The sequence below is a fragment of the Corythoichthys intestinalis genome, chromosome 2 (genome assembly GCF_030265065.1).
Source record: "Corythoichthys intestinalis isolate RoL2023-P3 chromosome 2, ASM3026506v1, whole genome shotgun sequence".
NCBI classification, from domain to species: Eukaryota; Metazoa; Chordata; class Actinopteri; order Syngnathiformes; family Syngnathidae; genus Corythoichthys; species Corythoichthys intestinalis.
In genome coordinates, this window is record NC_080396.1 from 75,313,603 (window position 1) to 75,341,347 (window position 27,745).

The 27,745-nt window shown below is 39.5% G+C and overlaps 1 protein-coding gene across 1 annotated transcript in view; it reads right to left on the minus strand.

The window, feature by feature from the left end:
- The window catches only part of nadka (NAD kinase a), a 64,029-nt gene extending 36,487 nt beyond the window's left edge, over window positions 1–27,542 (minus strand). The window contains exons 1-3 of the mRNA XM_057825657.1: window positions 27,404–27,542; window positions 18,284–18,438; window positions 1,904–1,987 (exon numbers count right to left, since the gene is read on the minus strand). Of these exons, the coding sequence (XP_057681640.1) occupies window positions 1,904–1,987; window positions 18,284–18,432 (233 nt within the window). The 5' untranslated portion in view covers window positions 18,433–18,438; window positions 27,404–27,542. The remainder of the gene's footprint in view (window positions 1–1,903; window positions 1,988–18,283; window positions 18,439–27,403) is intronic.
- Window positions 27,543–27,745: the final 203 nt, after the last annotated feature.

The following is a 27,745-nucleotide window of genomic DNA, read 5'->3' on the forward strand; positions in this document are numbered from 1 at the left end:
TTTCGCTCTCAATGTGCATAAACGGCGTCATTGTAATCTGATTGAGGCAATGTGTGAGCGGGTCATTCAGTGCATGAGTTAATTGCGTCAAATATTTTAACGTGATTAATTTTAAAAATTAATTACCGCCCGTTAACGCGATAAATTTGACAGCCCTAAACAGTGTGTGTATATATATATATATATATATATATATATATGTGTATACACACACATATACAGTATATACGCACATACATATATACATACAGTATATACACATATACATTTCAGACAAGGCTGGAAAAGCAGTTTCTGCTCTTGCACCCCTCTTTAAAATAAACTGCTGTATTTTAAGCCAAAGGAACTAATGTTTTTTGATAGAACAATATGTCTATATGCTGCCATAGCAGTTTCATGGCGCATTAAGCCCCCGAACTATTTTATTTTGTCCCTATTATCCTGGAGATCTACGTTTACAGACACCGCGCAACCACTTTTGTTTCAACCCAGCCTTAAAAATTATATATATTATTTAAAATGCATATCATTTTTAGCTTAGAATAATTAATTGGAAAAAAAAAAACCTTAAAAAAAAAATTTCACTCGCACATTTTTAACTTTTTAAAAAATTACGTCACAATGAAAAAATAGTGTCTGTAAATAGGTCACGGATATCGACCTCATTAATATCGCTTGATTGTACTTTTTTTGTTACTGTCGCATTTTACCCGATTATTTTAGTTGATAAATAATCGATCCAAACAAAGAAAAATTGAAAATTCTTTTTTAAAAACATTTAAAAGGGTAAATATTTGAAAAAGAAAATCTCAACCACTCCTTGATGTCTGCGATTTCTGCATCGCGACCGTTGTTATATTACCGCGTTTCACCCATAAAATCCCCACAAAGTCCGGCTGTAGCCATTCACAGCTGTGTCTTGACACTCAGTGATACATGCTACACAGAGTTTTTGGACCGAAACAAGGTAAGTACGCAATAATATCTCGTTAAAATCGCCGCCTCTTTAATTATGCTCTCTCATGCTCTCACCTGGAGTCACCGGAAAGCCACAAAAAGACATACATGGCAGTCGAACGCGAGCATGAGAATTATGGACACAGCAGGCTAACTGACTAGCGTGCTGTCCATTATCTTTTCGACCCTTGCTGCCGTTTGGATTGCTTATTATGGGATGATATTGATGTATTAGATACATTACATGGTTAAATCATAAAGCCTAGGTCCTAGGCTAAATAAAATAAATAGTGTTATCTACTCACATTTATATGTTCCCTTTATGCATATGGAGCCTTTCATTCTCAGTATCTTGCATTCATATTCATTAATCAAGATTGGAAAAATATTTTAAAAGCCCGCTGCAAAAATTAAAATATCGTATTGGAATTTAACCCGTAAAATTCCCTGGAAATGTTTTTTTTTTCCGTACAGATCAAAATCAAGCCAAATCAAAAACTGTATACTGTAAAGTTAGCATTAATTATACAGCTAACGCCCTGTTTAGCCATGTTTATTTACAAAATAAAACAGCTAAATTAAATCTACATTTACTCACACACCAATTTCCTTTATTATTGTACATCCACCCACATGTCTTAGTGCATGCATATCAATTATCAAAGATTTGAGTTGACAAAGGGGGGTCATCTTGAAGTGTTTATTATTTACGATGCAGCAGGATGGGCGTCCAAAACCCCTTTTGAAATGAGAAACTTAAGGAAAATTTGTCGATGTGCCACTATAATTGTTTGTGACAGCAAGACAAAACACTCTTTCTAATTATTAATATCAGGACTGATAAAAACAGCCATGCGATGTGTCTTGCCGGGATTTTTTCAGAGAAAGTAGAAGACTGGTCCAGTAAGATCTATGCAAATGAAACAAAATGCCTTGCTGTACTTACATGACCGCATGTGGATTCTGTAGCATGCATGCCTTTGGTCCAAATGTAGTCACTGGACTTGGTCCGTGTAGCGATTGGGTCCTCCTGAAGGTAAAAACAAGCGCATCCCACAATGAGATAGATTATCTTAAGAGACTTAAATGTTGACATTTTTTTGGAACATGCTTGTTTTCATCAACGATAACAGTAATGAAAATATTTCATCATTGAACAATTTTTTCATGACGATGACGAACTAAATACGTCTCAGGTGACTAAAACAACCAGACGAATGCTGGTTTTTGTCTGACGAGACAACAATGACACGAAAATGCGACATTGTTTCTGTCATATGTTCACACTTAGTGACATTTTTTTTTCATAGCAGTGTTTGGGTCATGTCACTCATGTGACCTGTGCTGCAACTATACATGGGTATTAAGTTGGGGTGTAACGGTACACAAAAATCTCGGTCGGTACATACCTCGGTTTTGAGGTCACGGTTCGGTTCATTTTCGGTACAGTAAGAAAACAAAATGCAAAATATAAATGTGCTAGTTGTTTATTACACACTTTTGTGCTTTCAACAATAGGAACATTAGCCTATACAAAGCTAGAATTCTGCTCAAACAGTAGCGGGTATTTAAAGATAATCCAACAACAATTTGCCTTTCAGACCCCGCGTATTGGTCAGCTTTCTTTCTGAAAGAAAGAAGAAAACAGAAGTCCTGTGCTAAAGACAAAAGCAATCCCAATAACAAAGATTTTAACATGTATTTTACAAATGAAATGCCTCAATGAATCATTTTTTCTCTTATGAACGGTTTTCAAAAGCTTTATTGGTGGATTTTCTCAAGTTAAAGCGCCACACAGAAATTGGTAAATTAAATTGTGTAAGCAGGATGTGTGTATTATTCTTATTATTCAATTACAGGTGTTTTAGCTCATTTCAATTTATTTTATTTAGAGATGCACGATAATATCGGTCACCGATAATTATCGGCCGATAATGGCAATCATGGCGTCACACAGATAATCCAGATAAAACGAAATTCAACCGATAATGCAATCCGATAATAATATACTTGATTTACCCACCAAATGTGCACAAGCAACAGTTTTGTCCAATTCTGCTAGTTTTAAGGAGGTGTTTTTTCAGTGTAGTAATGTGATATATGTTAGGAATGGCTTACTTTTAAAGGCATTCTTGTGCAACTTGGGTGTTTACTCTCGAAGTAATTGTTGCCAAAAGCTTACCATTACACATTGTCATTGCCATTGTTTAGATGTTGGAATTTACTACTTGTTCACATTTGATGTGGAAAAAAAATAGCACTAAATTACATTTTTTGCACAGTAACATTTGATCTTTGTCTACTTTAAATTTTTACATACATATTTGAATAGAATTATCGGCGTGACATTATCGGTTATCGGGTGGAAGGGGCAGGAAATTATCGGTTATCGATATCGGTTGAACAATGTATTATCGTGCATCACAAATTTTATTTAAATGGGCTATTATTTATTTTATTATGTCTTTATATTTTACAAATGTGATGCAGTATTCATTTATATTGTATATTTTATGTTGTATAACTTTAGTTCCTATGTGAATATTAGTTCCTACTTGCTCTGTTGTGGTAGGAGGGTTTTGTATTGAACACGGGGCTGTGTTGGTTATTATTATAGCAGAGAAGACAGCAGTAAATCAACAAAGGCAAGTCAACTGTGCCCCGATCTACCACTCAAGAGATCTGATGGACTCAAAAAGTAGGTTACGATTGCATATTAGTTTGAAAATCGACCGGATCCACTGTATTTTTACACGAGTGACTTCCGGCCCGATCCTAGCTACCGGTAGTAGTATTGACGCTGGAGGGCCACGTCTCGCGTCAAATAATAAACTCTGCCGTTTTTTTCGCGTGCGTCGCGTTGAGCCGCTTCTGGGACGCATCTAACACGCGGCCGCACTGCGACTAGTGTGCATTGGGTGATTGACTCTAACGCCCGCGTTTCACTGCGTTCTTGTGGCGGCCACGTTGTCGCGCCGTTGACGTTTCTGGGTTATACTGTCCTACCGTGCTGGTCCTCATTATAGTACAGAAGACTGAGTAAATATATATATCTACACAAAGAAACTGTAACCCGATCGACTCCCAGCATTGAAAAGTAAGGGTTATATTACGTCAGAAACTCGTTCGGTACGTGTCCATTCCGAACCGAGCACCACGTACCGAAACAGTTCAATACTATTACATGTACCGTTACACCCTTAGTATTTAGGATGTCCTTCAAGCCAGGCTACGTTCCAGGCTTGCTTGTTCTGAACCACACGGTAAGATTTGTTGTATTATCTTAGCAAGAGAACCTTTTTGACCGAGAGAGCCAAAACACCAAACAAATTTTAAAAAAGATTCCATGAGAGCCATACAGTGTGTTTGTCTATCTGTAGCTATACATGCACTTTATATACGGTATAGTCTATGTTCTGTTGGTAGCTTGCCAGAGTCAGTTTTGTGAGCATAACAGTGGCCGAGACAGGCCCAGCCTCTTGGGGCAGCCGTTTCTCTCGCTTTCCTGGAAGTGGCAACAATTTGACAGGCGAAAAAGTCAGAAAGTGAAAACGATCTGCACTTGTGTGACTTGGGGTACCATGAAGTTCAGTCTCGTTTAAATTTCTCCTCCACATTTTTTCTACTGCAGTTCGCTCGGCACTGAGTTTAGAGGGGCCAGCTCCGATGCTGGTTGAGCGGAAACTTGCGAGCTCTGTAACACCCATCTCTGTGCAATCTGCGATGGAAGGACCACAAATTGGCACTGAATTAAAGCATAGTATTGTTAAAGGTGTGCCATCTTAGGCACCCCACGATTCGATTCGATTACGATTCAGGGTGCTACGATTCGATTATTGAACCAAGATCATGGTATTGACGATGATCACGATTATCGATGCATCGTACATTACTTATTAATAAAGTAGCCAAACAAATTTATGTCCATTATTTATTTAAAATATCCAAATGATTCAACAGGAACGATGGAAACATGCCCAGACAACAAAAAGCTGCCCTTAAACTGCTTTTTTTAAACAAGTGCAAAAACATTAACTATTTTGAAGGCAGTACTTATTTCTCCCAACAATCCAATAAAATGTTCTCAGGTGGAATGAATTTCACATTTTCTGGAAACAAAGTGTCGTAAGAAATAAGACTTCTTTTAACCAATATACAGTTGTGGTCAAAAGTTTACATACACTTGTGAAGAACATAATGTCATGACTCTCTTGAGTTTCCAGTTATTTCTACAACTCTGATTTTTCTCCGATAGAGTGATTGGAACAGATACTTCTTTGTCACAAAAAACATTCATGAAGTTTGGTTCTTTTATGACTTTATAATGGGTTAACAGAAAAAGTGATCAAATCTGTTGAGTCAAAAATATACATACATGGATCTGAAAAAGAGAATCATTGACTTGAACAAGTGAGGAAAGTGACTTGGAGCCATTTCAAAGCAGCTGCAGGTCCCAAGAGCAACAGTGCAAACAATTGTTTGTAAGTATAAAGTGCATGGCACTGTTTTGTCACTGCCACGATCAGGAAGAAAACGCAAGCTATCACCTGCTGCTGAGAGAAAATTGGTCAGGAGGGTGAAGATTCAACCGAGACTCAACAAAAAGCAGATCTGCCAAGAATTAGAAGCTGCTGGAACACAGGTGTCAATGTCCACAGTCAAGCGTGTTTTGCATCTCCATGGACTGAGAGGCTGCCGTGCAAGAAGGAAGCCCTTGCTCCAAAAGCGGCACCTTAAGGCTCGACTGAAGTTTGCCGCTGATCACATGGACAAAGATAAGACCTTCTGGAGGAAAGTTCTGTGATCAGATGAAACAAAAATCGAGCTGTTTGGCCACAATGCCTAGCAATATGTTTGGAGGAGAAAAGGTGAGGCCTTTAACCCCAAGTTCACCAGGCCTACCGTCAAGCACGGTGGTGGTAGTATTACGCTGTGGTGCTGTTTTGCTGCCAATTGAACTGGTGCTTTACAGAGAGTAAATGGGATAATGAAGAAGGAGGATTACCTTCAAATTCTTCAAGATAACCTAACGTCATCAGCCCGAAGATTGGGTCTTGGGCGCAGTTGGGTGTTCCAACAGGACAATGACCCCAAACACACATTAAAAGTGGTAATGGAATGGCTAAATCAGGCTAGAATTAAGGTTTTCAAATGGCATTCCCAAAGTCCTGACTTAAACCCCATTGAGAACTTGTGGACAATGCTGAAGAAACAAGTCCATGTCAGAAAGCCATCAAATTTAACTGAACTGCACCAATTCTGTCAAGAGGAGTGGTCAAACATTCAACCAGAAGCTTGCCAGAAGCTTGTGGATGGCTACCAAAAGCGCCTAATTGAAGTGAAAATGGCCAAGGGACATGTTACCAAACATTAGCGCTGCTGTATGTATATTTTTGACCCAGCAGATTTGATCACTTTTTTCTGTTTGCCCATAATAAAGTCATAAAAGAACCAAACTTCATGAATGTTTTTTGTGACAAAGAAGTATCAGTTCCAATCACTCTATCAGAGAAAAATCAGAGTTGTAGAAATAACTGGAAACTCGAGAGAGTCTTGACATTATGTTCTTCACAAGTGTATGTAAACTTTTGACCACAAATGTACTTTGTTTTCACTGATTTCTGCACTTCATGTTTGTAGTGTTACCGCTGTACTTAATCGCTGTTTTACAAATTCTGCATATGGTGTAACTTTTGTCCACCAATAAACAATGCACAAATGGACATAGAAATACACGTTAGCGAATTAGCTAATTAGCTTAGCGTTCGGCACTAACCGTTAACATCTCAAAAATAACAACAATAAAGGCTAAACAGTACGAGAGGGTTAGTGTTCTCACCTCTTATAGACGCACACGGGTCTAAGCAACACACTCAGGACATTTTTCAATTGACATGACTTGAAACTACTGCTGGACAACTGAAAGACAAGGCGCAACGAACTCTTCCTCTCTCGCTCTAAAAAATAACTTGTACACAGAAGCGCGACCGCCGGGTCCCTGCCAGTCTCATACACAATTTTATTTTCCAGTCTTTTGAAAAGGAAAGGAAAAGGAATAAATCTCTCGCTCAGTAATCCATCCATCATAAGGTTGTGCGTGCGTCCGTTAAAGGTGTCTGGGCGGCAGACGTGTCTTGAATTTCGTTCCCCTACGAGCGGCTGTCATAAAGTTTAAATGAGAGAAAATCATCGTTTTTGAACATTTATGAATTGTAATTGAATCGTCATGTGTCGTATCGAGCTGCATCGAATAATCGATTTTTTTGGCACTCCCTTTGTTTTATTGCATCGATTCTGAGATATGTATCACGATACTACGTCACGCAATTCTCGTATTGATTCCAAATCTGTCTGTATCGATTCTTACGCTTGCGTTTTTAGTGGAAATAAACAATTCAGTGGCTGCACTTCTGCTCCAGTCCATTAGTTGGCAGTGCGCAGCAGCACTGCCTTGCAGTCTGCCGAAGTAACAACATTAGACTAATCCCAGTAGATTTGTGTACGTCACCCTCTAGTAGTTGACCAAAGTGTTGAAAAAAAATATTTCGTCAATGAGCTAAAAAAGTGATTTGAGGGACTAAAACATAACCAAGCTAATTCCAGTTTTCGTCTGACGAGACGAAAATGGTTTCCGTCACATGTTCACAATGTGTGACATTTTATGAGTACTTAGCTTGCATTGTAAAAGTGTTGTTTCCCGTCTCCAAATTTGCACATACGGTAAGATTTGTTTTCTTATCTTGGCCAGAGAGAATATGCAATGCCTTTTTAGCCTTTAAAGGTGTGTGCTGAGTGATCATCACACACGTAATGTAACACGAGGTGTTAGCATAGCATAAACGTTAGCATTAGGCTAACACACGCGTCCTCCCAAAAAAAAAAAAAAAAAAAAAGTTGTCAGAGTTTAACATACAGTTTGATGTGTCCAGGTGGGTATAGTTCATTGAAAATAATGTACCGTTTTCCAGCTGAGTGTGTATTATTATCACCAAGGCGTTGTCCTTGTAGACGCGACAATATGTGCTCATCTGTCATTGTTCATTAAATCTTTATTTGAGGAGTAAAATTTCAGACAGAAATATTTTTTTTTACAATATCTGCGGCCCCCTAGTGACCATTATAAAACTATACAAATAGAAGGCCCATGCGAAATATCTCTTACTTATATCAACGGCATGGGTAAATGAGTTTCACTTCCCAGAATAGTTGCTAAAGCTCACCAACGGAGCTTTTGCAACACTGACGGTGAACTAATGTTTGAGGTCTTTACAACAAACTGCTCGCTATATGACACTGATGGCTACCTAAGAATTTGTTCAACATATGAGGATGCTGCAATTATGTCGCAAATTGTGCTGAGGTGCTTTTGAAAATACCACAAAAGAAAGATAACGCCTGCTCGCGGGAAGCTGCGAACTAGCAACAACAATGGCGAAGTTAAGTCCTTTATCCGATTAGTTTCGGATTAAAATGATGATCAGGTGCACAGTTTTCATAGACATTAAAAATTAGGAGTGGGAACTTCTGGGTAGCAGCGATACAACGCTCATGATCACGATGATCTCATGATAATTATCAATACATGGGCAATGACTATCACTGGAAGACGTACAATCCGTTTCAAGTGGGAGGGTAGCAGTCAAATAAATCCCTCCCACTTCAAACAGATTGGACGTCTATGGCCGTCCGTGGCAAAAAGTGCATTTAAAGATGGAATAATTTAAAAATAAATTAAAATACCTGCCCCAGCATCAAATAGTATAAAGTACGTAAAACAAAATAAACAAAAAAAAATAAAATAAAATAAAAAACAGGTGTTTAAATGTTCTAATTAGTCAAATTGATATGTAATTTTAGATCGTAATAAATTTGCATAGAAAAAGTGCTCTTAAATGCCATAAAATGCTTTTACTTTTTACAAAACACATATTCCCACAACAAAATCTAAATATGCCTCTAAACCAGTACTTCTCAAATAGTGGGGCGCGCCCCCCTGGGGGGGCGCAGAGCGATGCCAGGGGGGGGCGCATGTGACCTCGGGGAACATGTTTTTTTTTTTTGTTTTGTTTTTTTGCCGTACTGGAATAAAGTGTACTTGCACATCCACTCAGTAGGTGGCAGTGGCGCTCTCATTTTCAGAGTGCGCGCAGTATTTTTTAACTAAGGAAGAGCACTCAGCACACACACACAGACAACAGATATGAAGCGCAGTGTGCCACCGCCGTTTTCGAAAGCCGTTTTCCGACCGGACTCACTCACGCAGCGACCCACTGTCTTGTCCGGTTCTCACGTCGCCGCCCGAGAAGTGCCATTTTCAGCTTGGGATCGTCACGACGACCGCCCTCACCTACGGTTCTACATCGGCCGCCGTGAATGCGCTTTTTTCGTGCCGTTTGCCTTTTAGCTTTGACTTTTAATACAGTGGGTGATGATGAAAGACCACTGTTTAATGTGTCTAAAAATAATTATAGCAGACAGCCAGAAGCCAAATCAATTAAGATGCCACTTAAAGACATTAGACCCCAATCTCATTGTTAAGCCGCTTGATTTTTTCAGTGAAAACGTGCCGAATATTGCCAACAATCATCCTGCTTTGTCAGTGTTATATCAGTAAACCAGTGAGCATTGTTAGCATGCTAATTGCAAAATAACTCCACACCATTGCAAAGGAGGTAAATACTGTGAGCAGCAAAAATAAAAACTCTCCTGTCCAAGGACACTTTTTTTCTCTTTTATTCAGATTTGTTTTTTCGGTCCAATTTTTTGGCACATTGTCCTCATGAGTGAATGTTTCTAATCAATTTTAATTTGTTGTTATTTACTTATTTTATTACATTTTATTTTTCCGTATCAAATGGTCAAAAATGTACCTTGAGTGTATTTTTTAGTTTCGATGTGAAATTTTTTTTTTTTTTAAATTCAGGCAAATTGATGCTCGTCAAGTCTTCTCTGTTACAAACAAAACAATGTTAATAACGTTATACTTTATTATAAGTTGATCTATGTTACTTTTTTTCTTTATTAGAAAAAAAGGACACAATGTTAGGCAGATGCGTATTTATAATAGTAATTTCATAGACAAATGATACTATTTACAGTGGCGGCAGAGAGTTTGAGGGGGCGCGAAACATTTTTCTTCTTCCTTGGGGGGGCGTGACAGAAAATAATTGAGAAGCACTGCTCTAAACTAAACTACAAATGCACAAACAAACATATTAGCTCAAACAACAACTTATGTTGGCCTGAACAGGGAGCAGCTGGATTCAGCCTAGACGAGTTACGTCAAATTCTCTGTTGCCACAAGAGGGCAGCGTAGCCTCCATTAAATATCCAACTTTCCAACTCCAATATCCACCAATAAAACTAAATGCAACACTTTCAAAACAAAACCATCACAACACCACTCTAATCAAACAAATCAGTGAAGCTGCCAAAATTGAATTGGAAGCCTTTTTTCCTCATCGATTTAATCAATTAATCGTTTCGGCAGCACTAGCGTTTTTGCCTCTTGTAACGTGTAAAAGTGTCTTAAATAGTGGTGTGACAAGATATCGAAATGGTGATGTATCGTGATACGTTGTATCCCAAAAGGTTATCGATATGCTCCTGCCAGGAATCAATATATCGTTTTAAAGAAGTGTCACTGTTTAAAAAAATTGGAACCAACAAATTGCCAATAAAAACATCCATTAGAATATGGTCTCTAACTCAACGGCTGCCATTAATTGCCATAGATGTCCAATCCGTGTGAAGTGGGAGAGATGGCTGTCGAAACCAGAGCACTCGCAGCCAGTCTTTCCAATTTCGGGGGCATTTACTCGTCACTTTCTGTTCATTTTGGGGAATACACAGGTCATTTCCTGTTGAGTTTAAGCCCCTGCCTATTTATTTGGAGACATTCCCGGGTCACTTCCTGTTCTGTCACCCAAAATCAACAGGAAGTGACACAAAAATGTCCCAGAATCAACAATAAGTGATTGAAAATCAACAGCCAATGACCTGAAATGCCCCCAAAATGAAACTCATTGGAGTCACTGACTGCCATACATAGTGCTGCAACGATTAATCGATCAACTCGAGTAACTTGATTAGAAAAAAGCTTAGGAACAAATTTTGCTGCTTCGAGTATTCGTTTAATTAAAGTGGCGTTGTAATGGTTTGTTTTGAAAGTGTTTGCACGTTTATTGATTCGGGTGGATACACTACCCTCTAGTGGCAGCAGTGAATATGACATGACTCATTTAACATTGCTGAATCCAGCTGCTCCCAGTTAAGACCAACATAAGTTTTTGTTTGAGCTAATATGTTTTTTATGCATTCGTAATTTAGTTCAGAGGTACAGTGTATCACAAAAAAAGAGTACACCCCTCGCATTTCTGCAGATATTTAAGTATATCTTTTCATGTGACAATATTGACAAAATGACACTTTGACACAATGAAAAATAGTCTGTGTGCAGCATATATCATAGAGTTAATTTATTTTCCCCTCAAAAACTCAAAATATAGCCATTAATATGTAAACCCCTGGCAACAAAAATGTACTTCCCATAAATGTCCAAATTGAGTACTGCTTTTCATTTTTCCTCCAAAATGTCATGTGACTCGTTACAGGAGTGCTGTCAGCATTGCTGCAGAGATTGAAGAGGTGGGGGGTCAGGCTGTTCGTGCTCAGACCACACACCGCACTCTACATCAAATTGGTGTGCATGGCTGTCACCCCAGGAGGAAGCCTCTTCTGAAGACGGTACACAAGAAAACACGCCCATCTCATCAGACCATAGGAAATGGTTCCAGTAATCCCTGTGCTTTGTTGACATGTCTTCAGCAAACTGTTTGCGGGCTTTCTTCCCCACCTCTTCAATCTCTGCAGCAATGCTGACAGCACTCCTGTAATGAGTCACATGACATTTTGGAAGGAAAATGACAAGCAGTACTCAATTTAGACATTTATGGGAAGTACGTTTTTTCATAGGGGTGTACTCACTTTTGTTGCCAGGGGTTTAGATATTAATGGCTATATTTTGAGTTCTTTTGAGGGGAAAATAAATTAACTCTATTATATAGACCAGGGGTCCCCAACCTATTCCACTAAGGCACACTGTGGGTGCAGGATTTCATTCTTACCAAACAAGATGACAACACTTTTTCCCCAATCTGGTGTTTTACAAGTGCAATCAGTTGATTGCAGTCAGGTGTGGCTTGTTTTAGCAGAAGCCTCATTGGTTCAACTGTCTCTGCTGGATCGGCTGGAACAAAAACCAGGACCCACAGTGTGCCTTGAGGACTGGGTTGAAAACCCCTGATATAGACCCTACCCACGTGACGTCACAACTCCGTCCTCCTGACTGGTGCCGCCCAATTGTCCGTCAACACATCGTGTTTACCTGTAACGGCTACGTACATTCCTCCTATTTACAGCGTGTTTTTCTGCTCGTTAACATTAATCATCAAAATGGTGAAGGCGTGTGTGGCGGTCGGTTGCAATAACAGAGAAGATAGACGGAGAGACTTGAAGTTCTACCGGATTCCGAGAGACCCGGAGAGGAGAGAGCGAGATGTGCTGCTGCAATTCGACGAGAAAACTGGGCTCCAAACGATTACCACAGATTATGTAGTAGTCATTTTATATCTGGTAAGATGCATTTAATATATATTTAGAGGGTTTTGGGCTGACAACCACAATTAAGATCATTGCTAGGCTAATCGCCGACAACATACACGTATGTATGTAGTGAGAGTGCTATCGCTAAACCATATAAACATTAAAAGCCCTAGCTCCATTGACAAATGACATGAAATACAATAGACTTGACTGTGGATGTTAGCAAGAACAAAAGATTTTGAATTGAAAATTTCCTAACTCACCTTTCCAAGCACAAGATAGATTCCTGCCGAATTTTCGTGGACGAGGACCTGTTTCACCCAACCAGCAACAAAGTATTTATAAGCCTCCAAGCGCTTAAAGTTTTTCAAACTTTCGTGAGAATAGGCTGATTTTGTGTGGACAAGATAGTTGTACATATCAGGGTAGCTAGCAGATGTCAGGCAAATACGGCGGAGACAGCGGGTCGAAAAACATCGATTTAGGCATCAAATATGGATCTGGCGAATGGATAAACTGAAGCTTTTCCACATAACGCCTTTTATGCAACGCATCAAGTGAGTTTACGGCATCCGAAAGCACCGGGTCTTCCATGAAATGCATTATAGGTTGCTCGATCAATTGAGACCATTGATAATACAAACACAAAGTGACGGACAAGGGGGCGGAACAATACAGCGATCACGTGATTTTGTGACGTCGGTGGGTAGGGTCTATAAGCTGCACACAGACTACTTTCATTGTGTCATTTTGTCAGTGTTGTCCCATGAAAAGATATACTTAAATATCTGCAGAAATGCAAGAGGTGCACTCACTTTTGTGATGCACTGTATATTTAGCTGCTTTTTGTGGGGGAATGTGTTTGAACGACTTGTTAAGAACATTGCAGGAAAAAAAAAAAAAATTGCGCATTTAAGCTAGCAGACTGTGGATATGCAAATTAGCCAATTGTTCTGTTCTCTTAGATCCTCATTTATTTTTCTTTTTGATACAGATTGAGGCGAAGCTCAGGTACACATTTAATGTGAATCAACCGTTAAATTTGTTAAAATTGCTCCCATTATTGCATTATTTCCCCTCTGTCTACTTTCGACATGTGAAAGTTTTAAAACTGTTGCATCATTTAATGATAGATTCAAGTCAAGATATCGCCGATTCAAGAGTATTTTAGATGTTACTCACCTTAGGTTCGCTAAAACAGACCTGAAAAGTCTACCGTTTTAAGATGGCGGCTGTTTACGAACACCGGCGAGTGTCATTTCGGATCTAGTTCTATATAGCAGTACATGTGATATCTGAGACGCATCAGACGCTACCACTGTAGCATCATGTGGGCATAATTTGTAGCAACGTTGGCGGAGTTTGTAGCGGCTGTCAGCTGCAATCAGGTATTTTGCTTCTTCCTCTACAGACGTGTCGTCAGCGCGTTGTCCCCCATTAAAAGTAGTCCGGTCAAAATGTGATGCTTAGAGCTGGCAAAATTAAACGATTCCTCGAGGCGATTAAAATTACTCAGATCCATTCTTTAACTAGAGTTACTCAAGTATTTGTTTCAGCTTTAGATTAATCGACGACTAAAATAATCGATAGCTGCAGCCATAGCCATAGATCCCCAATCTGTTGGAAGATGGATGGGATGGCATTCGTTCATTCGCTGCCAACCTCCCAGTTCAAACAAATTGGACGTCTACTATTGATAAATGTAATTCAATTCACGGCAATAACTAGGTACTGTTTATGTGACTTTAAAAAAAAAAAAAAAAAAAAAAACGACTGGAGACAAAAGGACGGATGAGACTTTGCCGTTGTAAAGTCAAAATCAAAAAGTCGGGTACGTCGTAAACCGGGGCCTACCTATATAGTATAGTAGAATGATTTCCCGACCCATCTATTGATGATTGTCATACCGCCATATCGTGAGATCATTGTTATTGTGAGCCTTGTATCGCAAATTGTATCGTGAGCTACCCAGAGGTTCCAGCCCAGAGTCATAACCTGAAAATTACGTTCATAAGTAGATGTACCCATATATTGATTCTTGGTGGGACCTTATTAATAACCTTTTGGGCTGTCGGTCGCATTTACGCTTGTATTAAATGTGTTCCGTCACGCTTCTTCCTTGGAAAGTATACATCTGTAAGTATGTACAAGTATGTCTAAAACTTGTTATCAAGTCCTGCAGGATGGAAGCTAACCTATACTTATAGCTTGTAACTCAAGTGAAGTGTGGTGTCTGCATGGTATTTGTATACCGGCGTGTATTGTGCAATTGCGTTTTTACTTCATATAAATACAAGAATAGACCAAACCTCGTTTTTTGTTGGAGAATATTCAATGTTAGTTGGCTGTCGTGCAATGCACAAAGAAAAAGCAATGTTTTGGGGAGTACAATCCTATATAATTAAAACTTATTTTTGTTTCAGTTGCACATGCAAATGCAGTACGGTATAGACGACAGTATAACGAGGCCGCAAAACGCAATGGTAATAGCCTGTCATGTCACATTTAATGGATTTGGGGCTGTGAAAGAATGTTACCTAGACCTAAAAAAAAGAAACAATAGGCTGTAAAGCTTCATTGCTTCAAACAACCATGAACCAGGTGGACCACCATGAAGCTTTGAACCAGTTGGTTGCAAAACTTAATTTGACCGTCACAGGCAATCTCTGCTGCCACCTGCTGTCAACCTTGTTGTTGTACAACATGCCTCCTAGCATGCATTGCGGCTCTAGAGATGTAAATAACATTCAAACTTCACGTTCTGTGCTAATTATTTCTTGTTACTGTTCCAGTTGTTTCCTTTGATTGCTAGTTATGCTACATAGTTTGTTGTTATGTGATCATTTTAGTTTCGTTTCGAAGCCATGAGTTTGAATGCCATTCCTTTTCAGTAACCTAAAATCAACAGTCCCAAAATCAACTAGAAATGACCCATAAATGCACCGAAATCAATCAGGTGACTTCCTAGTCATTTCAGGGTTTTTACAGGTCACTTCCTGTTGATTTTGAGTCACTTCCGATTCATTTGGGGACAGTTTCTTTTCCAGTTCCCCAAAATCAACAGGAAGTTACCCATAAATGCCCCAAAATCAACAGGGAGTGACCAAAAATGGCTACCAAAATCTTCAATCCCTTCCACTTCAAACACATTGGATGTCTATGGCTGTCAGTGGCAGCCAATGCTAGGCAATTTTGAGGCATTTCACTTCATTTCCTGCCGATTTTCTGTCACTTCCTTTTCCTTTTAGGGCATTTACAGGTCACTTATTGTTGATTTCTGGGGCAGTTACAGGTCACTTCCTGATGATTTTAGGTTACTGAATTTGATTTTGAGTCACTTCCAATTCATTTGGGGACAGTTTTAAAATTGCTAATGCTGCAGAGTCCGCCATTTCGCATTTAGTTCTATATACATGTGCTATCTACCGGAGCATTATGTGGACGTTTGAAGCTTTGTTCGAAGCGCTGTCGGCAGCAGTCAGGTATTATCGGTTTTTAATCTAGCGGCATAAGTTGTCAGTCCGTTCTTCATTGCGTCCCGAAGACCGCGCTGACTGTGATTTAGTTCTGCTTTATTTGGCATATTTCAATAATCGGAACTTGGATGTTTGCGAATCGTTCTCGAATGTTCCACGACCGAATCGCGTATCATCTAAGAATCGGAAATTTTGCACGCCTCTAATGGGAAATGACTCAAAATCTACAGCAAATGACCTATGGGCCAAAAAAGAAAAGGTCAAAGATAAGCGGCCAACTTAGCACAATGTCACTTACAGCTACAAATCAAGTCAGAAACCTTGGCGTAATTATTGACTCAGACCTAAAATTTGATAGCCAAGTCCGTCACTAAATCCGCTTATTACCACCTAAAAAATATAACCAGAATTAAGGAGCTTCTGACTCAACAAGACATGGAAAAACTTATGCATGCATTCATTTTCAGCAGCTTGGACTACTGCAACGGTATATTTTAGAGCTGTCCCGACTAGTCGACTTAGTCGACGTCATCGATGACGTAAATCCGTCGACGAGCACAACATCCCGTCGACGGTTAATGAAGGGTTAAAAAAATATATGCGTGGAAAGTTCAGAATGTCGGATGCTCTGTATGCAAGCGGGGAAAGCGGCACAAAGCCAAAAAAAGCGCACCAGAGTGTCCAAAACATTGACTTATTTCAAAGAAACAAAGGAGGGTACACACTTCTGTCCTGTCTCTTCAATGCCAAGCTTGGCTGCACGTCGGCCGTGAATAAACACCTCAAGTGCCGTCACCCAGTTTGTACATTTTTTTTTGTTTTTTCATTTTTTGTACACCAGAGGGTGCTGTCGCCTTACTAAATAATGATGTTTCATTGACAATGGGCCTATATAAGTGCTATTAGTATTGTTCTTAATGCTAATTTAAAGGTTTATTTCATGTTATGGTTTATTTTATGGTATAAAAAATTACATAAGGTTAAAAGGTCATAAATATATACAGTATATACAGTGATTGCACTCAAGGGAGAGATTGTCAATATAAGGTAATAATTTAAGGTAAAGGCTATTCATATAGGCAATTCATTGATATATAAATAAGGTTTAAAAGGAAAAAGGTGAAAAGTTTTTGTTAATTTCTAATTGTTTTATTTGTGTGCACCACAGCTCTTGTGTGTTTACATCAAGGATGGAATAAAAGTTGTAAACCATAAGTTTAAGAGACCATCTTTCCAATCGGGATGCTACACTAGTTAATTCTATCAGCATTTGAACTCATTGTTTATTTGTGATTTATTATTGTTATTTACATGTTTATATGTACTTTAATAAATAATTTAGGTGTTCCAATGTGTTTTTTTTGTGAATTGATAAGCGTCACCAAAAATTTCATTGCTAAATTATTTAAAAAAAAAAAAAAAAAGTTTAATTATTAGATTAGTCGACTAATCGGAAAAATAGTCGGCTGACTAATCGGGAGAAAATTAGTCGTTTGGGACAGCCCTAGTATATTTACAGGTCTTGATAAAAAATCAGAAAAATTCAATCTATCTGCTTTCTATTCCTCTTGTGCTTATCTCCATTGCTGATTTCAATTATTATTAGTAGTAGTAGTTTTTGTTTTATTTTTATTTATTTATTTATTTATTTTTATTCAGTGATTAAATGTGATCTTTTGTCTTGGTTTTTACGTTGTGTTGATTTAAATGTGATTTTTATGGTCTTCATGTGATGTAAAGCACTTTGAATTGCCTTGTGTTGAATTGTGCTATATAAATAAATTTGCCTTGCTTTGCCTATAATGGCCCAAAATGAAACTCAGTGGTTGATTGATAATGGCCCATTGATGGCCATAGACGTCCAATCCGTAGAAGTGGGAGGGACGGCACGCTCACTCGCTGCCACCCTCGTCAAATGGATTGGACATCGACTGGTGATAAACCAACTCACAGCATGAAAATAGCATGTTTTTCTTGTGTATTAGTTGTTTTGTCAAATATCCTAGAATGATTTCTTGGTAATTATCGTCTTGTCATGTCGCGAGATCATCGTTATCAGGAGCCTTGTATCGCAAATCGTATCGCGAGCTACCCGAGGTTCCCGCGACTTCTGCCGACAGGCCATCAGCGCTGTAAAAATGGACTTGAACCGTGTCAAAGGGAACAGTCTAGAGCTCGGTGTTATGCCCCTATGAGTAGTAAAAAAATATATTTTTAAAAAATGAGTAAAAGAAAGGCAACGCTACCTGTATTCAGATGAACTGCTGGCTGAGGAAGCGCTCAGGCTGCGGTTCTTGCTGCGCCTAGCCAGGCGGGACGCCGTCATGTTGCCTCCATCGTGTGTGGACCAACAGTAAGGGGATGCTTTCACTCGCAACTCTTCTCCGCTGTCCATCTCGAGCTGATAGGATACAGCCAATGATTGTATTTCAGATAAAGGTATAGATAAGCCTGTCACGATATGCAATAGGTCAAATTATCGGTAAATAAAAATGAGGGCGGTAATTTTCCCGGCTGTGATTTATCGCCGCGTGCGTGCATACGTTTGTGCGTGCGTGTGCTGCGTGCACTTGGCACACGTGCGTGTTGATTACATGTGAAACTCCAGTAGCTTTCACAGATGTTTAATGGCCATCAACACGCCATGGAATTAAAGGTCAGACATACAAAATAAGGGAACACTTCTATATTAAACATTCTAAAACGTTAGTATTGCCATATTAAGGTTAATGGAAAAAAGACAACGTACTAACCACTTTAGCCTGCTATAAAAACATTGGCAGTCTTCTCCACAACCCAAAATTGCAGTTAAAAGGTGACACTTCAAACATGAAAACTCGCTGGATTAGAGAATTTGCAAGCGATGCGAACAAAAGAAAAAAATCTATTCCTGACACATGCTTGACGAAAGCGAAGTGCACTTTTTTTTTTTTTTTTTTTTTTTTTTACTGAGTGTAAAGCTTACAGTTAGTGGCTTAGCAAACGTACTTCCGTTGAACATTCCCAAATAAAAGTACATCATGTTCAGATTTTTGGAGCCAATCGCATATAATTCAAATTCTACATTTAAAATTTATTTAAAATGACACCCATTATGAAAAATCGGATTGGCAATGATGATATGATGTAATAAATAGGCTTGGGCATAGTTTCAAATTGAACGATTCTGGTTCCGATTCCAAGTTTCGATGCTGGTTCCGAACGATTCCCGATTACGATTCTTATAAGAGGCAGGGTCCAAAAAAGAGGCAGGGTAAAAAAAATTATAGTTAAAAAAATGTATTAGTTCATATCAAAGTCTTAGCTCTTTTCTTAATTATATGAATTTAAAATGTATTATTATTATTACTTTATTATTTATTTATTTTTTTTTAATTAATAGAATTAATATGAAATTTATGAATTATATGAAATTCTCGCAGGGCTTTTTTTTTGTTAACTTGTACAGTGCCCTCCATAATTATTGGATTTATAATAATTATGTGTTTTTTAGCTTCTAATATTTTTTTTCCCCAAATAATATGGGACCATAATGGAAAAATAGAGAAAAATCCAACCTTCAGTACAAGTGCATTTATTCAGTGGGGAAAAAATCCCACATAAATAAATAATTATTTGACATCAAATGATGTGTGTCACAATTATTAGCACCCCTGGTGTTAATACTTTGTACAAAATCCCTTTGCCAACAAAACAGCACCTAATCTTCTCCTATAAAGTTTCACAAGATGGGAAAAGACAGAAAGAGGGGTCTTCAGCCATTCCTCTTTGCAGAATCTCTCTAAATCATCCAGAGACCTAGGTCCTCTCCTCTGTACTCTCCTCTTCAGCTCACCCCACAGGTTTTCAATGGGGTTGAGGTCTGGGGACTGAGATGGCCATGGGAGGAGCTTGATTTTGTGTCTGGTGAACCATTTCTGTGTAGATTTGGCCATATGTTTAGGGTCATTGTCTTGCTGAAAGACCCAGTGACGACCCATCTTCAGCTTTCGGGCAGAGGGCAACAGATTTTGATTTAAAACGTCCTGGTATTTCAAAGCATTCATGATGCCATGCACCCTAACAAGGTTCCCAGGGCCATTGGAAGCAAAACAGCCCCACATCATCACTGACCCACCCCCATACTTCACAGTGGGTATGAGGTGCTTTTCAGCATGCGCATCTTTCGTGGCACGCCAGACCCACTTCAGAGTGTTTGTTGCCAAAAAGCTCAATCTTGGTCTCATCTGACAAAAGCACACGGTCCCAGTTGAAGCCCCAATACCACTTGGCGAACTCCAGACGTTTGCGTTTATGATTGTGAGTGAGGAAAGGTTTTCTCCATGCATGCCTCCCAAACAGTTTGTTGGCGTGTAGACAGTACCTCATACCCACTGTGAAGTATGGGGGTGGGTCAGTGATGCTGTGGGGCTGTTTCGCTTCCAAAGGCCCTGGGAACCTTGTTAGGGTGCATGGCATCATGAATGCTTTGAAATACCAGGATACTTTTAAATCAAAATCTGTTGCCCTCTGCCCGAAAGCTGAAGATGGGTCAGTTTTTTTTATTTTTTATTTAAATAAATATATATTCATATATTTTTACTAAAACGATGTATGGATGTTAAATAATATTTTTTTAAATAAATATATATTCATATATTTATACTAAAACGATGTATGGATGTTAAATAAAATAAATCATTTGGATAAAACTGTGAAGGCGCTGTGCATGCTTGCGCACGTGAACGCAGTGGCTCTGTTTTAAGTCTTCCCCTACCGCGCCCTGGCGCCCTCCGCAAGCATCCTGGTATTTCCTTTTCGATATGGAGCAGCTATAGGAGTGAAAAACAAACTAAAGACAGGGGAATTGAAAAGCAAACAACTGCGGTAGGAGTGGGATATGAAAAGAATTCAAATTGATTGTTGAAGATGCTATAGACCCCAATCACTTGACGTCACAACTCCGCCCCCCTGACTGGTGCCGTCAAATTGTCCGTCGGCTCATCGTGTTTACATATTACCGCTACGTGCATTCCTCCTATTGCTGGGTGTTTTCCTGCTTGTCTAAGAAATCACCGCCTAGTAAACAAACCCAAAAACCTTCCTGACAATCGTTAACATTGATTAATCAAAATGGTGAAGGCACGTGTGGCAGTTGGTTGCAGTAACAGAGAAGATAAACGGTCATTTTAGTAGTTGCTGTGAGCCCATTGTTAAAAGGGCAAATCTCGAAAGCAGCACGGTTTGTTTATCTTGGTCCATGATGCGTTTGTGTCAACAGCCGTTAGACAGCGGCGAAAACATCAATATGATGATCGCAGACATCATCAGACGGAGACTACGAAGCTCGTCGCCACGGTCGCACAGCAAGAAGGTGAGTGGAGCAACAGGTGTTGTGCCGAAAAATAGCTGCCCCGCGTGAAATGTCCCCCCTGACGGGAGCGCCCACACGGAAACGATTTTCTCGTACCGTGAATATGTATTATTTTACTCTGCTTGAACTAATAAATGTCATACCTGTGTGATTGTCATTGGGATATGGTCGTGAAAACCTGTAGACTAATACATTTCTGTTCAAAGATGGTTATGTGGCCCAGTCCACGATTTGTTACTAAAATACAGTACTAATATTTTGTGTAATTTAATTATTTAAAACTGATCTTACAGTCATAAATCCATTACTGTAATGCGTCCATGAAAACATTTAATGTTTTCACGTCAATGAAGCGTTATAAATAAGCACTCCCGTCAGGGGGGACATTTCACGCGGGGCAGCTATTTTCGGCACACACCGGCCCATTGTCGATCCAAGTTTCATTTTACAATCGTGACAACAGTGACGCTCAGCTGACCAAATGTCGGTTTATATTCGGGCCGGTGCCGATTTTGGGTACCCGACTCCTCATCATGACATAATCTGGAGTGTGATTGGAAATTTTGTGGTCTCAGGACGATCTCTGACACACGGAACGGGACCGGACGGGAGGAAACATCGGTTTGGGCATCAAATATGGATTTGGTGACTGGATCGACCGAAGGTTATCCAAATAACGGCTTTTATGCAACTCATCCAATGAGTTTACAGCGTCTGAAAGCACCGGGGCTTCCATAATTTGCAAGTGAATCCACCTTTAGAAACTACGATCAATGACAATACGGACACACAATGACGGACAATATGGCGGCACAATACAGTGATCACGTGATTGTGTGACGTTGGTGATTGGGGTCTATAGGAAATCTGTGTCGGCTTTGCTGAATGTAAACGAATGTGGCGCTTTGGTCTCATACAAGAAATATATTTAACAAACTTTTCCAGCGTTATTTCGTTGTGTAAATGCATTTCTAAGATATGTAGACTATTTAAACATTGAGAAAACTTGCATTTTTTTTCTGCCAACTCGAGGAGATTAAAATAAATGCCAAATCCACTATCTGCCTGTTCAAACATAAGCAACTGTAAAAGATATGTTTATTGAATATCCATCTTACAGTGTTGTTTAACTGGGAGAATTCGTTACAAAAGACGGGCTTTAATTTGTTATCATTATGCATATATGCACCAGCATCGTCACAAACGTGATCACACAAAACGCAACCACGCATCGCATCCCCGCATTTCCTACTTCTCCTGAGTCCTCACAAATAAAACATAACATTTGGGGTTTTTTTTCGGGCTCGTGCCTACAAATAAAACATAAAATTTCAGGTTTTTTCGGGCTTGGGTGAGCAAAACAAGTTAATTGGTCGGGCTCGGGCCGCGTCAGGCTTTAATACCCGCTGGCTGGTCGGGTCGGGCTGGATTTTTTAGGCCCAATCTAACTTCTAACGTCATGTAATATTAGCATACCGTACACCTATTCAGCCTGTTGTTCTCCACTGTATTTTAAACTGCCTTTCAAGATGAAATGTCTTTTCTTGGTGCTGGATTCTATCAAATAAATTTCCCCCCAAAAATGCGAGTTATACTCCGGTGCGGCTTATATAGGTTTTTTTCCTTTTCATTGCGCATTTTTTTGGCTGGTGCGACGTATAGTCCGAAAAATACGGTACATGATATCGACCATAGCCCGATGTAACGATACGATTTATTCTCGTACTATTCCATCCATCATCTACTGCTTACTCCGGGGTCAGGTCGCTGGGATAGCAGAAGACAAACGTAATGTATTGTTTTACTTACCTGCTTCTGACAGCGCAGAATGTCAAATATGTAGCACTCAGCTAGCTTTGCACATAGCACTTATATTCCATGAAGCCGGTCATGCATAATTGGTCGTGCGGCCACATTTGCATGATATAGTTGTGTTGGAAATATTGCACTGAACTGACTGGTCTTTTTTTTTTTTTTGGTAAAGTTCAGCCAAACTTTTGAGTGCCGCCTCACCGTGTCCATGGATGTAATCAAGTTGCAATGCACAAACACGCGCCTCTTGTGGCTTCTTCTTCGTGGTTTTCGACAGCAATTTTTTCCCGCTCGACATTGAGGGCATCGAAACATGGAATCGAAATTTTAAAATTCGTACGGTTCGGGGAGAACCGGAGTTTTAGAACCGGGTCCAGTCGATACTCTCAGGACAAGATGAAAGTCATTTTGGATCAAATTAACACTTTTAATGGGCTCTAATTGGCAGACAACAAAAATGATTGGGTTTCTCACCTATTTCGTATTCTGCACCTAACTAGCTTTAAAATGACTCATTATGCATTGTGTTTTTTTTTATAGTTTGCGTTTTATTTAAGAATAACAATTTATTGCATTTCAATAGGTGATTTATTTGGATGTATTGTCACTATATTCATGGTTGAAAAAAAAAAAACAGGCAATAATATCACATATCGCAATAATTTATGAGACAATATGTCCCTAATACACTAAAACTTGTTATCGCGACAAGCCTAGCTATAGAGGGATTACCTGGTGTTTTGAAACAATTATGGCGTCACGGACAGGATCAATAGTATTGATAAATTGATTAGTATTGATTGAAATTGGTCATTGTAATTAAGTAATACTGAGAATTTGTTGTTTGGTAAATTGACTTGAGTAATACTGGGATTGTGTTGTTTTGGGATTTACGTATTACTCGATAAATTGAGTGAACATTCCGGTATATTTTTGGTTTAGCGTTATCAGTAGCGCGGGAAGTGTCGTCGGCGCGCGGGTTCGCGGCCCAGCCAAGCCAGAGAGGTGGGAGTGAATAGCGGGGCGACGCTGAACGACTATAAGACGTTCATGGTGACACTGAACGCTGTCGAACGCGTGAAACGGTATAGCGCGGGGACCGGAAGGGACCGGAAATTTCAAAGTAATACTGAGTGAGACGTAACAGAATAGCGATGTTTCAGAAATTGCGGAATTAATAAACATTGTCTATTAAGCAAAAGTGTGCCTGTTGCTTACTCACTGCGAACCTGGAAAATTTCAAAACACCTGGTGTTTGAGGAAAGCCATCAAAACTATGTCTGATGTCGGTGGGATGCGCTCACCGTTATGAAAAAAACAAAACAAAAATGTTTTACAGCATAACTTCGACAGTTTTCAGCGCACTGATATGATATGGCAATACAAGAACTATCGATACATACAGTATATCAGGAAATCAGATTTTTTAAAACGACTAATGAACAGAAAAGCAAGCTCTTGCTATATTTCTGCAGTGAATTGGAATGAGTTTATCACTAGTGGACGTCCAATTCGTTTGAAGTGGGAGGGATGGCAGCAATGAACAAATGTTGGCTATAAGTGGCACCCAATGCCAGGAAATAAAATCATTTTGGGCCATTCAAGGGTCAATACCTGTTGATTTTTGGCCCATTGACCGGGTCACATCCTGTTGATTAGTGCTGCAACGATTAATTGATTAACTCGAGTAATTGGATTAGAAAAAAAGATTCAAACTAAACTTCTCTGCTTCGAGTATTGGTTTAATCAGAGTGGCATTGTAATGGTTTGTTTGGAAAGTTTGCATTTAGTTTTATCGATCTGGGTGGATACACTGCCCTCTAGTGTCAACAGTGAATGAGACATAACTCATTTCACATGGCTAAACCCAGCTGCTCCCTGTTAAGACCTACATAAGCTTAAGTTTTTGCTTGAGGTAATGTTTTTTTAATGCATTCCTAATTTGATTTAGCAGTTCTTTCTGGGAATATGTGTTTGAACCATTTGTTGTGGGGGAGAAAAAAAAACATGTTAGCATTTTATAACATGCTAGTGGAAGTTAGCCAATTGTTCTTTTATTGTACTTACAGTAGATCCTCATTTTTTATTTTTTTATACCGTTTGAGGCTCAGCTCAGGTATTTTAGTTTCTTTATGTTCCTTATCCGATTACTCAATTATTCAAACAAACTACTGTTGATTTTGGGACCGTTTACCGGATCACTTCCTATTGATTTACTGGTCACTTCCTGTTGAATTTGGGCAATTTACAGGTCACTTCCTGAAGATTTCTGGCCATTTATGGGTCACTTCCTATTGATTTACTGGTCACTTCCTGTTGATTTTGGGCCATTTACGGGTCACTTCCTATTGATTTTGGTTCACTTCCTGTTAAATTTTGGCCCATTTATGGGTCACTTCCTGTTGGTTTTCAATCACTTTCTTTTGGGCCATTTAACGGGTCACTTCCTGTTGATTTTGGGCCATTCACAGGCCACTTCTTGGTGATTTTCAGTCACTTCCTTTTGGGCCGTTCACGGGTCACTTCCTATTGATTTTCGGCCATTTACGGGTCACCTCTGTTGATATTTCTTGTTGGGCAGCCGTGGCGCACCTGGTAGCTGGAGTTGACCTCAGACCGAAGGGGCAGCGGTTAGATTCCTGGCTACGACTGCCCACTGTCGAAGTGCCTCTGGGCAAGGCACTGAACCCTAACTTGCGCTCAATGGGTTGGCAGCGCTTTGCATGGCAGCAGCACCATTGGTGTGTGAATGTGTGCATGAAAGGGTAAATGTGTTGTAATGGCAAGCGCTTTGGGCACGGTAACCATGGAGATGAATTCGCTATATCAGTGCTGCCCGTTTACGATTTACTTCCGGTTAATTTTGGGCCATTTACGGGTCCCCTTTTGTTGATATCTGGGTATTTTACAGGTCACTTCTTGGTCGTTTTCAGTCACTTGCTTTTACGGGTCACTTCCTGTCAATTTTGGGCCACTTCCTCTTGATTTTGAGTCACATTTTATTTATTTGGGGACATTCTTCCTTTTCAGTAACCCAAAACCCACAGGAAGTGACCCGTAACTGGCCCCAAAATCGGCAGGGTGTCACCCATAAATGGCCCAAAATTAACAGGATGTGACCTGTAAATGGCCCCAAATCAGCACGGTGTCACCCGTAACTGACCCACAATCAACAGGATGTGACCCGTAACTGGCACAAAATCAACTGGATGTCACCTGTAAATGGCTGTGAATGCTCTGGTTTCAGTGCCATTGACGGCAATGGACGCCCAATCCACTTAAAAGGAATTGGATGTCTAGCGCCATCAATGGAAGCCAGCGTGCTTTCTGGGAGCTTTCTGTAGCTGTTGTTATGTTGTTTTTGTGTTACTGAAAAGGAAGTGACTCAAGAATGTGGTACCCAGAGGTTCCCAACCCTAGTCTGAATTCAATTAATTTTGTGTATTTTTTTTTTCGGGGGTAATATGGTCATGCAACAGCTTATAGTACTGAATAATTAAAAGTTCATATAGATGACTGAGCCGAAAAAAATATACCACTGTTTACGTGAGTATTCTTTTCACCAAATACATTTTTATTTGGGCTTGAGTCCAAATTTTGGATGACTAATTCAATTGAGTCATATTATTTCGAGGTAACGCTACTTTTACTTAAGTAAACCTACTCTGTTACGATACCGTTACATGGAATGGTCATTATCATGCTTCAGAGCCAATGACAGCGGGATGAATGGATAGATTGGACGTCTACCGAAGTCAATGGCAGTCAATGAATTCAATAAAATATATACAAAATAAAACAAACATGCATATGGTATGATGACTTATACGGTAAGAATAATAAGACATTTTCTAATTGAATCAACTTCATTAGTTTGATTACAGGTGTTCTATTTAATGAATGTTGCCATTTTGTACAGTAAATTCGCATTTGGCAGCTGCTATTACCTCCGTTAACTTCCTTGGATAAACTTTGTGATAAAAAAAAAAACACTTGACAATGAGATTTTTGAACGCGTAATTTGGGGGAGGGGGGAGGATTAAAAACAACCAAGAAACCTTTCCGGCTTGAGCGACGAGCAACAAGTGAATGATACTCTGACCGTGTGCTAGTAACACAGCTAATGTGACGCTACTTTTCATAATAACTTAACATATTGAGCGAAAAACGGATTAGCATGCTTGCCGCTATGAAAACGTACCTTGTCCTCGCAGTGTTTACAATCAGCGATGCAAATTCGGGGCGTAATCGACTGTGGCGGACTGCAAGAAAGCCTCGCTCAATGGGTATTAACAGCTCACCATCTTAACTTCGTCAACGATTTACTTCCTGGTCGGAATTAGCCAATCAGAAATCTTTCATTTGTGACGCGTTCACTTGCAGTGCGGCCGTTCGTGAATCAGAACGAGTCGTTATGTTAGCCTACTTATTTTTTCACCCGATATTCAATGTATAATTCATAAATTTACAATTCAGCTTGTTTATTTGAGACTCAAACATTGCCCGATTTAAACCACTACTGGTTTTGCTGTTCCAAACTGTC